General features: G+C 43.9%; 2 protein-coding genes across 11 annotated transcripts in view; one reads left to right on the top strand and one right to left on the bottom strand.

Annotated features, from left to right (window-relative positions):
* CYFIP1 (cytoplasmic FMR1 interacting protein 1) overlaps nt 1–7,801 on the top strand; it is a 139,247-nt gene extending 131,446 nt beyond the window's left edge. The window contains 4 exon segments of the mRNA XM_053582044.1: nt 1,143–1,237; nt 2,026–2,264; nt 3,918–4,065; nt 6,100–7,801. Of these exon segments, the coding sequence (XP_053438019.1) occupies nt 1,143–1,237; nt 2,026–2,264; nt 3,918–4,065; nt 6,100–6,264 (647 nt within the window). The 3' untranslated portion in view covers nt 6,265–7,801.
* Nucleotides 7,802–9,024: 1,223 nt separating this feature from the next.
* NIPA2 (NIPA magnesium transporter 2) overlaps nt 9,025–12,181 on the bottom strand; it is a 36,639-nt gene continuing 33,482 nt past the window's right edge. For all 10 annotated transcript variants that reach the window (XM_053582058.1, XM_053582055.1, XM_053582056.1 and 7 more), the window contains one exon: nt 9,025–10,651. In XM_053582058.1, the coding sequence (XP_053438033.1) occupies nt 10,023–10,651 (629 nt within the window). In that variant the 3' untranslated portion in view covers nt 9,025–10,022. The remainder of the gene's footprint in view (nt 10,652–12,181) is intronic.

Below are 12,181 nucleotides of genomic sequence, written 5' to 3'. Positions count from 1 at the left end.
CTGCAAGGATCACGTGTTTGAAGTGAATCTTGCTGATTTGCACAATGATGAAGTTGCATTTAGAAAATTCAAGCTGATTACTGTAAATGTTCAGGGCAAAATTTGCCTGATTAACATCCATGGCATGGATCTTACCCATCACCAAATGTGTTTCAAGGTTGAAAAATGGCAGACGATGATTGAGGCTCAAATTGATGTCAAGACTCCCGATGGTTATTTGCTTAGTTCTGTGTTGCTTTTACTAAAAAAAATGCAACAGTCAGATACAGAAGACTTCTTACGTCCAGCACCAACAGGTTCACCAAATGCAGAAGATAGAAATCATGAGCAGAGAGGGAAGACAAATGAAATGAATAGCACTGGAAAAGACACAGGGATCGACTTGCCACTCTGTTTATCCTGTCTGTGATGTCAGTGGAGAGTCATGGTGAAGGTCGTAGTTCTGGAAAAGGTACTGGGGGTGAGACAGGTGATAAAGAGGCGAACGAACTGATGGATATGAACCATGAGTGCAAGAATCTGCTTACAATAAAGATTTTTTTTTTTTTTTTTGAGACAGAGTCTCAAGGTTTCGCCCTAGGTAGAGTGCTATGGCGTCCAGCTTACAGCAACCTAAATTCTCTTGCCTAAGCCTCCCAAGTAGCTGGGACTACAGGCGCCTGCCATAACGCCCGGGTACTTTTTGGTTGTAGTTGTCATTGTTGTTTGGCAGGCCCAGGCTGGATTCGAACCTGCCAGCTCTGGGTGCCCTAGCCACTGAGCTACAGGCACCAAGCCTAATTAATAATGACAAAGAGGCCTATTTGTGAAAAAAGGAAAACAAGAATTTTCTTTTTTCTTTTTTTTTTAATTATTGGGGATTCATTGAGGATACAATAAGCCAGGTTACACTGATTGCATTTTTTAGGTAAAGTCTCTCTTACAATTGTGTCTTGCCCCCAAAAGGTGTGGCACACACCAAGGCCCCACCCCCTCCCTCCTTCCCACTCTCTGCTCTTCTTTTGAAAACAAGAATTTTCAAAGAGAATCTGTATAATGTTAACTTAAAAATCTTGTTTTTTTTTTTTTTAACAGATTTAAACTTTTGTAATACTCTTTCATACAGAGAAGCAGAATGTAATAAAATATTTTTTCTACTGCAGAGGGGGAGAGACTTGATGCCAAAATGAAAAGACTTGAATCAAAGTATGCCCCACTACATCTCGTCCCACTGATTGAGAGACTGGGGACTCCTCAGGTAAAGGCGATGTGACAGCCCTGGCTATGGCCAGCTGGGGTCCACATCAGGGCATGTGACTGGGTTGGGACACAGAGGGGAAGGCGCTGAGAAGGCCAGTGGGCTGCTCAGCCACTTGGGCCTCAGTGCCTCAAGAGGTTTGTAACAGGCCCACTGTGGGTGTGGTTTGTGAAGTTTAAATGTGCTAATACATGGATGGGTCTTTAGCACATCACCTGATGTGTACAACACACACAGTAAATGTCACTCACTGTTGTCATGATGAAACCTTTTTCATAGTTTTCTAAGAACAGATATAGGGGCAGAAGGCAAGTGTCAGAGCAGACCTCTATAGTTATCTACCAACATATGGTGAGTCAGGGTTCTCAGCCTCATACCTTTGCCATTTGGGGCCAGATGATTCTTGGTGGTGGGGTGACCTGCACATCGCAGGGTATTCAGCAGCATTCCTGGCCTCTACCACCTGATGCCAGTAGACCCATCCAACATTTGACACCAGAAATGACTCTGAACATTGCCAAATGTCCCCTGGAGGAGGAGGCAAGATCAGTTCAGTTAAGCACACATGTACCTATGCTCAACTCCCTCGGGCTATGAAATGTATTTAGTCTTCCAGGACGCATAGGTAACAGCTGATAACAGCTGTCTTGTTGATGTTTGCTTCCAAAACCCTCTTCTGCAGCTAAGATGGTTTTTCATTAGGATGTAATGGGACTGGGGCAGTGTGACATCAGAGCATTCCTGCTTCCTGCTGTGGCCCATGAATTCCACACTTTTCCTTTCTGTAGCAAATTGCCATTGCCAGAGAGGGGGACTTGCTGACAAAGGAGCGTCTCTGCTGTGGCCTGTCCATGTTCGAAGTCATCCTCACGAGGATCCGCACTTTCCTGGATGACCCCATCTGGCGTGGGCCTTTACCCAGCAACGGGGTCATGCACGTGGACGAGTGTGTTGAGTTCCACAGGCTGTGGAGTGCCATGCAATTTGTGTACTGCATTCCGGTGGGGACACATGAGTTCACTGTAGAGTAAGTGCCCAGTCAGACACCACCCTCCCACCCATGCAGGTTGGAGTTCAGTGGAGGGAAGGGGCTGCTGGGGGTGGAGTGAGGCACAGAGGTAGGTGTGGCTAACACAGGGACTGCACTTCTGGATGGGAAACTCACTGAGATGCTTTAAGCCTCCTAAGTGGGGCTTCTTTCTTAAGGCCAAAGAGTGGGCTTAGGACTCCAATATTCAGGAGTCTCTGAACCCACTGTACTCTATGCAAATTGGGCATGCATTTTTCTAGAGGTAAAGTTCATAAAGTCATTTTTTTTAAATTAATATGAGGTTTCAAAGATTTAGGTTACATTGTTTTTAATTTTAAGGTAAAGTTCAAGTTGTAGCTGACCCTTCACCCAGGAGGGGTGCTGAACACTCTGACATTGTAATGTTAGGAGAGATCCCACCAGTAGCCCTCCCTCCTCCTCTTTCCCTCTCCCCCTCCTCCTTACTAGACGGTATTTGTGTTTTATCTTTCATGTGAGTGTGTACATGTGTATTGTTTATATATTGGTTTCATATTAGTATTGAGTACATTGGATACATAAAACTCATTCTGAGACAGGGGGTCATAATTATTAAAAAGGTCAGGAAAGGGCTCGGCTCCTGTAGCTCAAGCGGCTAAGGCGCCAGCCATGTACACCAGAGCTGGTGGGTTCGAATCCAGCCTGGGCCTGCCAAACAACAATGACAACTACAACCAAAAAAAAAAAAAAATAGCCAGGCATTGTGATGGGTGCCTGTAGTTTCAGCTACTTGGGAGGCTGAGGCAAGAGAATGGCTGAAGCCAAGGAGTTGGAGGTTGCTGTGAGCTGTGATGCCATGGCACTCTACCCAGGGCAACAGCTTGAGGCTCTGTCTCAAAAAAAAAAAAGTCAGGAAAGGCTGGGCATGGTGGCTCACGCCTGTAATCACAGCATTCTGGGATGCTGAGGTGGGAGGATCCCTTGAGCTTAGGAGTTCAAGGCCAGCCTAAGGAAGATCAAGACTCCATCTCTACTAAAAATTAAAAACTAGTCAGGTGTTGCCGTGGGTGCCAGTAGTTCCAACTACTTGGGACACTGAGGCAGGAGGATTGCTTGAGACCAGAAGCATGAAGTTGCTGTGAGCTGTGATAATACCATGGCACTCTAGCTTGGGCAACAGAGTGAGACTGTGTCTCCCAAAAGAAAAACGGAAAAGGGCGGCGCCTGTGGCTCAGTTGGTAAGGCGCCGGCCCCATATACCGAGGGTGGTGGGTTCAAACCTGGCCCCGGCCAAACTGCAACCCAAAAATAGCCGGGCGTTGTGGCAGACGCCTGTAGTCCCAGCTACTCGGGAGGCTGAGGCAAGAGAATCGCTTAAGCCCAGGAGTTGAAGGTTGCTGTGAGCTGTGTGAGGCCACGGCACTCTACCAAGGGCCATAAAGTGAGACCCTGTCTCTACAAAAAAAAAAAGAAAAACAGAAAAAGTCAGGAAACAGCATACCAGAGGAACTGGAAAAAGGTATTTACCAAAAATAAGCTGATCACCCCTTGCTTAGCACTTTCCTGGTGGAAGCTGACCCTGTGGGCAGAGACAGTAATGCAGAAGACTTGGCCTTTGACATCTGGAGACTTTGCAGTTCCTCATTCATTGCCAATTCTGTTTGTTTCTAGGCAGTGCTTCGGCGATGGGCTGCACTGGGCTGGCTGTATGATCATTGTACTACTTGGGCAACAGCGGCGTTTTGCTGTATTGGATTTCTGCTACCATCTACTTAAAGTTCAGAAACATGATGGCAAAGATGAGATTATCAAAAATGTGGTACGTGGACAAAAGTCTTCCACTATATGCAGACATTTTGTAAAAGTTTACTATTGAGAGTTCTTGTTTCTAGGAATTTTTTCACCCTAGTACATAAAGTACCACCAATTCAAGCTTTCTTTTAATTTCCAAAAGGAATTCAAATTGTCTAGTAAAGCAGTCTGGAAGATAAAATCGTAACTGTTCCATTTTGTAGGTATATTTATGTCTACTTCGGATCTCTCCTCATAGAGTATAGATTTACATTTTCAGAATATTGGCATACTGTTCCAGTATTGTGGCTCCCTACAAGTCAGTATTCTTTTTTGAGTGCTTTGTCTTTGCCATTTTATGGATTCCTTGTAGCTGAATTCTAGAAAATACTCAGCCATTGTCTTTTCAAGTATTTTAACCTTTTTACCATTAGACATGTGTTAATCTCCTTCTAGTCCCCATGTCTCTCACCTGTTGTTAGTTTTCTCCTATAACAGGTTACCACAGGCTTAGCTGTTTGAGCAGCAGTTATCATCATCTCAGTTTTCTGGGTCAGGAATCTGGGTGCGGCACAACCCCCTGGGCCCTCTGCTTATAGTCTCACAAGACCAGAATCTATCATTGGTGCTGTGTTCCCTTTGTAGGCTCTGGGGAGGGGTCTGCTTCCAGGCTCATTCAGGTAGTTGGCTAGGCCTGAGGTCCTCATTCCCTCTCATGCACCTCCAGCAACCACAGTTCCAGCACTCTGCACTTCCAGTCTTCTGCATCCTTCTGCCATGTCCCTCCCTCCTCCAGCTGGAGAGTATTCTCTGCTCCTATGACTATTTGGATGTCCCTGGAGATCCAGGGCACTCCCTCTATCTTAGTCTGCAACTCCCCTCTGCCACGAGGTAGCACACACAGGTTCTGAGGAGGGTGCTGAATGTGGGCTGCTGAGGCTGGTCTACTTTGCATACCCCTGTGTCCTTGGCTCTGTCTGTATCCTGAGCACTTTCTGTAGGTAGCTTGACATCAGTGTGTCTCAATTTTTACTTTCAAAAATTATTATTTTTAAAAGTTCAGTTTGGTGGTAGCTGATAATTGTATTGTCTTAACTGAATTTTTTTCCATCTCATATTTCTTTACACATTTCACATATTTTACATTCCACATCTTTTAATTCTTGTATCTAAAGGCCTTACGAGCATCTAAACCTCTGAAACATTTCCTTGTGTACTGGAAAGCTCTGGTTTGAACATGAATCGTATTCTTTGGTTTTTTTTTTTTTTTTTTTGAGACAGAGTCTCAAGCCGTCGACCTGGGTAGAGTGCCATGGTGGCACAGCTCACAGCAACCTCCAACTCTTGGGCTTAAGCAATTCTCTTGCCTCAGTCTGCCGAATAGTTGGGACTACAGGCGTCGGCCCAGGCCAGATTCGAACCTACCAGCCTCGGTGTATGTGGCTGGCGCCCTTCCCACTGATTTACGGGTGCGGCCCATGAATTGTGTTCTTTCCTCCCAAGATCTGTCTGTGTTTGCTTTTCCTCCTCCCCAGGGACTGACACCCACCTGGGGTCACACTGGCCCTATTTGAGGGTCCTAGCTGCAGTCTCCAAGCGGGCCCAGCAGCCTGCCGCGGATGGCATCTGCTCCTTACCTTGCCCACTCCTGCGGCATGAGCTGAACCAGCAGTACATTACATGTCTTTTCTCATGTTTGTTCTCTATCCAGGGCTGTTACAGAGGGTCTGTCAAAGCATCCTATCCATAATATTGCCAGACTGGAAGTCTGTATTATATTAGTTTACTAGTGTTTCTCTGCCAACTATTTAATCATCTTTTCTCAGCTTTTAGCAGGCAGCGCAGGCCTATAAGTTGTGCGAGTGAGTGGATCTATACTCAGCAGCATGAAACCAACATGAGAAGTGTTTAAGTTCAAAATATATTCATTGTTCTAACGGTTGCACTAAAGAGACATGGTGTGTGTCATTACCATCAGCTGTAGTTTTCTGAGAAAATACGAAAATCCTGACATGTTAAAGCACGAAGAATAGATGTACAGGTGTTGATTTCATTTTTGTAGCCTTTGAAGAAGATGGTGGATAGAATCCGCAAGTTCCAGATCCTCAATGATGAGATCATCGCCATCCTGGACAAGTACCTGAAGTCGGGTGATGGGGAGAGCACACCTGTGGAGCACGTGCGCTGCTTCCAGCCGCCCATCCACCAGTCTCTGGCCAGCAGCTGAGGACACCTGTCCTGGCCCAGAGCAGTCAGTAACTCTAACGCCATGGTTTTTGCTCTGTGAACTATGTAGTGAGATTTTTAGGGCTATTTTTCACTATTTCTGTACCTGTTAAAGAGGGTGCATCTCGATTTAAAAGTTGAATTTTATAAAATTGACTTATTTTTCTAGACTGCACTTAGTTACTCATGCAGATTCTGGTAACTAAGAAGTCTGAGGGTACTGGCTGCCGACTGTTGCCATTGTCCTTATAAAATTATTCTCAACTTTCCTATGGAATGTTCCGGAAGCTCTGACATCACATGCTACTGAGTGTATTCATTTATCCCTTCTTACAAAAATGCTAACGAATGTATTAAAATCCTTTCCCAGTTACCATTAATGATTAACTCTAGCTTTTGTTTACGGATTTTTTGATGCTTTTATGAATAATCTTTTATAAATCATCAGTCCTCTCTTTTGTGTGTTTCACAAAATAGTGAATTTAACTGCTTCTATTAAATCCAATTGTGACAAACTAATTTGTGAGGTATCATTTAAATGTCATAGAAATAAAACTAATTAAATCTATTTTGTGTTCATTCCTTTACTATGACCCTGTGCTGCTTGGCTTGGGCATTATCTGAGCACACAGGATGGGCCCAGCTCCAAGCCCAGAGTGCCTCCAGGATGACGGAGGGCAGGATCGTGACACCACTCAGCACCTGGTTTTTCTTGCCAACACACATGCTTCGCATTTTCCTTAACGTTTCCACAGGCAACTGAGATGTAAAATAGGGCTGGCCATTCCACTCTGGATGCACAGAACACCTGTGTTGTATGTGCCTGTGACCTGGAGATTCTGTGGCTGCCACATTGCTTCCATTCGCCTTTAGAAATGCAACACCAAAGTCGAGGAGCATCAGGCATGGCACAGAAAGAGCAAACATAGGAGCTGCTCTGCTGTGCTGTTAGCCCGGGAGTGGAATGAAGCAGAGCAGAACTTTAATGTTTATTTTTTAAGACAGTCTCACCATGTCACCCTTGGTAGAGTGTCGTGGCGTCACAGCTCACAGCAAACTCCAACTCTTGAGCTTAAGCGATTCTCCTGCCTCAGCCTCCCAAGTTACTGGGACATTAGACGCCTGCCACAACGCCTGGCTTTTTTGTTGCAGTTGTCATTGTTTTATACAGTCCTGGTGTGTATGGCCAGTGTCCTACTCACTGGGACACTGCGCTATGGGTGCCGCCTACAAACTCTTGTTTATAAGTTACCTAAAGATGTTGCTTTTTTGGCTTGGCGCCCATACCACAGTGGTTACAGCATCAGCCACATATACCATAACAATAATGCTAAACAATATTGCTAAACAATTCTTACCCATGTTTGCTAAACAATAATGATAACTGCAACAAAAGAATAGCCATGTGTTGTGGCGGGCACCTGTGGTCTCAGCTACTAGGAGGCTGAGGCAAGAGGATTGCTTGAACCCAAGAGTTTGAGGTTGCTGTGAGCTGCAACAACACGGCATTCTACCAAGGGCAACAAAGTGAGACTGTCTCAAAAGAAAAGAAAAAAAAAAATTACTGATTGATTAGTTTATATTTTATAAAGTCTTAATTTTTTTTTTTTTTTTTTGCAGTTTTTGGCCTGGGGCTGGGTTTGAACCCGCCACTTCCAGCATATGGGGCTGGCGCTCTCCTCCTTTGAACCACAGGCTCCACCGCTAAAGGCTTAATTTTTTTTTTTTTTTTATTATTATTATTTTTTTCTTTTGTGGTTTTTGGCCGGGGCTGGGTTTGAACCCACCACCTCCGGCATATGGGACTGGCGCCCTACTCCTTGAGCCACAGGCACCGCCCAAGGCTTAATTTTTTATAAGGCATAATTATATGCCAAATGTCATACTTATGTACAAAGACAATTTCAAGTGCTATAAAACAAATAAGCAATTTATTAGTTTTAAACTATGCATCTTAATAAGGGCCCTGCCACTCCCCAAGGGGGTGAAAATTGGTTTTGTACATAGCACAGATACAGTACATAAGTAGATATACATTGTATCTGTGGTATTAAAAGTAAATGGGGTTTGGCTGGGCACTGTGGCTCACACTGTAACCTAGCACTCTGGATCACTTAAGGCTAGGAGGAGTTCAAGACCAGCCAGGGCAACATAGCAAAACCTGTCTCTACCATAACCAAAACAAATTTCACATGTTGAAGGGCAGGAAAAAACATCTAAAACCGTTCCTGGGTCAGAAGAAAACAAAGTTGGGAAAATGGCATTTACACGTAGCCAGTGGAGAGCTCTGTGGGATGTCAGTACCACGGGAAGGGAGCCCTGACATAGCCATAGCCACGGGGTGGCAGCTCAGTGCTCTCGCTGTGTAACCAGGCAGGACCAGCAGACTAGGACAGGCTGGAGCCCTTGCTCTTCCACCACCCAGGTGGAAATTCTAGCAATGCTATTTTTTTTTAAGAGACAGAGTCTCATTTTGTTGCCCTCAGTAGAGTGCTGTCGTGTCACAGCTCTTAGCAAACTCTAGCTCTTGGGCTTAGGTGATTCTCTTGCCTCAGCCTCCAGAGTAGCTGGGACTACAGGTGCCCACTATTAATACTATTTTTTTTTGCACTTTCTGGCCGGGGCTGGGTTTGAACCTGTCACCTCCAGCACATGGGGCCGGTGCCCTATCCCTTTGAGCCACAGGTGCCGCCCTATCAATACTTTTTTAAAAGAGCTAATCAATGAATGGCTAGGGCTGAAGTTTAAAGCTGGATGGAGTTTATACCTTTTTTATTCTACCTCTTTTGCTTATGTTGTCTGAAATTTTCCATGAACATTTTTTAATAAGCATTTTCTAATGGTCCAAACAAACTCTCAAGCAAAGTAAAATACTCAGTACAAAGAGCCCATTTTACAAACGTGAAGTTTGTTCTAAGCATTCAGACTTGGGAAAGAACATTGCTTCAACTTGTCTTTTTAATATAACACGAGCTAAATTTAATAACCCTTGTCTTCTGACTTTACTTCCCCAAGTTAAGTCTAAATAACAATATAACTCATAACTATATTTTCATAGTTATATGAAAATAGTTATATGAAAATATAGTTAAAAGTCCAAGATCTAATGTCAAATATCAATCAGAGTTCCCAGCACCATGGATTAGAGGACGAACCTGAAAGCACACAGGAAGCCATATTTGTAGTGACAAGTCACGGCCTGAGAAATACTTCCTTGGGATGATTTCCTATCTTTTTTTGTGCAAGAGTTTCCTTCATCCAGTAACTTAGTTTTCCCTTAAACTAACATTTTAAAATTAAAATCATTCATCAAACAGGAGTCAGTTTTATAGATAAAGTAAATCCTAGGATAATGTATTGGGATGATTCTGTTCTTTCCTAAAAAAACAGTAACTTTATATGGTCAGGGATTAGTGGAGCAGAGAAGACAAATGTACATTTCAGACTTTCATCACCAATTAAAAAATAAAGCATTTTTTATAGACATTAAGACTGCCATTAGTGCATTTACATCTTGGAGAAAGAATCAAATGCACAACAACTCTACAATAATACAATGTCAGTAGACACTGGTCATGTACTGAGGCCATTCCAGTGGGCCACCATCATTTAAAATAGAAGAAAAGTAATTTCTTGGTACAACGAGTTAAACCCTAAAAAAGATTGTCTTTAAAGAACATTATTTAAGGACAATGCATTTTCAGACACATTCTGATATTTAAATTCACTTTATAACAGAATTATACTTTGACATTTTTCTTAAAAAGATGCCAGATTTCCATTTCTTCGGGAGATATTTTCACCATTGTGTTCGATTCCACAGGTTAAGCTTTCTTCATTATTAAGAACTTCATACATATTACAGAGATTGCCATTCACAGCTTTTTCGTCTTTTCGAAAAGACACAGGCAGACTTGCTAGACTGAAGCTGACGTCTTTAAAGGCATGCAGCAAGAATATCCCTACGATGATTGTAAAGAAGCCACTCAGAGTGCCAATGACATCGTCCGCAGGCATATCTTGCCACTCCTTAAAAAGGATAGCTGAACAAGTTAAAACTGATGTTGTGAAGAATACATAATATATTGGCGTCACGATGGATGTGTTGAATATGTCCAGAGCCTTGTTCAGGTAATTGATCTGGGTGCTCACACAGACAACAAGGCTAACCAGCAGAACCCAGGCCAGGGGACGGCGCAGCACTGGCTTCCCAGCAAATACCTCCTTGATAGCGATGCCCAGGCCCTTCACACAGGACACAGAAAACGCTCCAATCACAGAACAGATTGTTATGTACACGAGGATGTTTGTCTGTCCATGCCGAGGACCCACCACAAAGATTAGTATCAAGGCTACAATGACCACAAGCGTTGCAAAGACCACAAAACCTGGGGAAGGCAAAGATATATTTAGTTATCCAGTCAGATGTTCTCAAACACAGAAAATCCAAAACAAAATATAATAAACCATCTAGAAGGAGAAAAGGCATGGGCTGAAGATAAAAATCTGCTTTATTGGCTCAGCGCCTGCCTGTAGCTCAAGCAGCTAAGGCACCGGCCACATACACTAGAGCTGGCGGTTTCGAATCCAGCTTGGGCCTGCCAAACAATGACAACTATAACCAAAAAGTGGCCAGGCGTTGTGGCAGGCACTTGTAGTCCCAGCTACTTGGGAGGCTGAGGCAAGAGAATCGCTTAAGCCTAGGAGTTAGGAGTTGGGGGTTGCTGTGAGCTGCAATGCCACGGCACTCTATCTAGGGTGACAGCTTGAGGCTGTCTCAAAAAATGCTTTACTTTGCTGCCCCAGCAAAAGTATCCCCAGGAGATTTAGATATGCAAACTAGAAGATTAAAATACACTTAGAATTTCCAAATCGATACTCCACTGTCATTTTAAAAAGTAGCATCTGATGCCCACTTAGTGCTCTAACTCACAAGGCAAGGGGAGCAGGTGAGATCAGAACAGGGACACAAAATGGAGGAACAATCACGAGGTGGCTGTAAGTGTTCAACAAGTTATATATGCTGAAACAGAAGTATTTTTAATCAAGTTTGGGGCTGGGCATGGCTCACGCCTGTAATCCCAGCACTCTGGGACACCAAGGTGTGAGATCACTTGAGGTCAGCAGTTCAAGACCAGCCTAGGCAAAGCAAGACCCCATCTCTACTAAAAATAAAAAAAATCTTGGTCCCCACTACTCGGGAGGCTGAGGCAAGAGAATGGCCTAAGCCCAGGAGTTGGAGGTTGCTGTGAGCCGTGACGGCACTCTACTGAGGGTGACAAAGTGAGAGTCTGTCTCTAAAAAAAAAAAAAAAGAAAGAAAGAAATCAGCTGGTCCTAGCTACCTGGGAGGCTCAGGCAGGAGGATCACCTGAACCCAAGAATCTGAGGTTGCAGTGAGCTAGGCACTTTCGCCTGGATGACAGAGTAAGATTCTGTTTCCAAAAGGAAAAAAAAAAAAAAAATCAAGCTGCGCATAAAAGAGGTAAATTTTTTTTAATATTTAGGGACAAGTGGTAGAGAAACAGAAGTCAATTAGAGTACTTGAAAACTCCTTCAGCATTCCGGGTGAGTATCTTTTATCACTTTGTCACAGTGTAACAAGTGAGCCCTGTGGGCAACACACTTTTCTCAGCAATTTGCACTCAACTAACCTCAAACACAGATACTACCCTTTGCACTCTTCTCAGACTCATCTCCCTAAGAATTTGGGAGAAAGGGTTTTTTTTTGTTTGTTTTTGTTGCAGTTTTGGCCAGGGCCAGGTTTGAACCCGCCACCCCTGGTATATGGGGCCGGCGCCCTGCTCACTGAGCCACAGGCGCCACCCACCCTTTGCACTCTTAAGATTAACAAACTCAGGTATGTAGAAGTGAAGTCAGTGTACTATGTTCATGCCTCAAATTCCACTAATAAATAGT

The sequence above is a fragment of the Nycticebus coucang genome, chromosome 2, assembly GCF_027406575.1.
Source record: "Nycticebus coucang isolate mNycCou1 chromosome 2, mNycCou1.pri, whole genome shotgun sequence".
NCBI lineage: Eukaryota > Metazoa > Chordata > Mammalia > Primates > Lorisidae > Nycticebus > Nycticebus coucang.
Note: the sequence above shows the minus strand (reverse complement) of the source record. Positions and strands in the feature narration are given on the sequence as shown.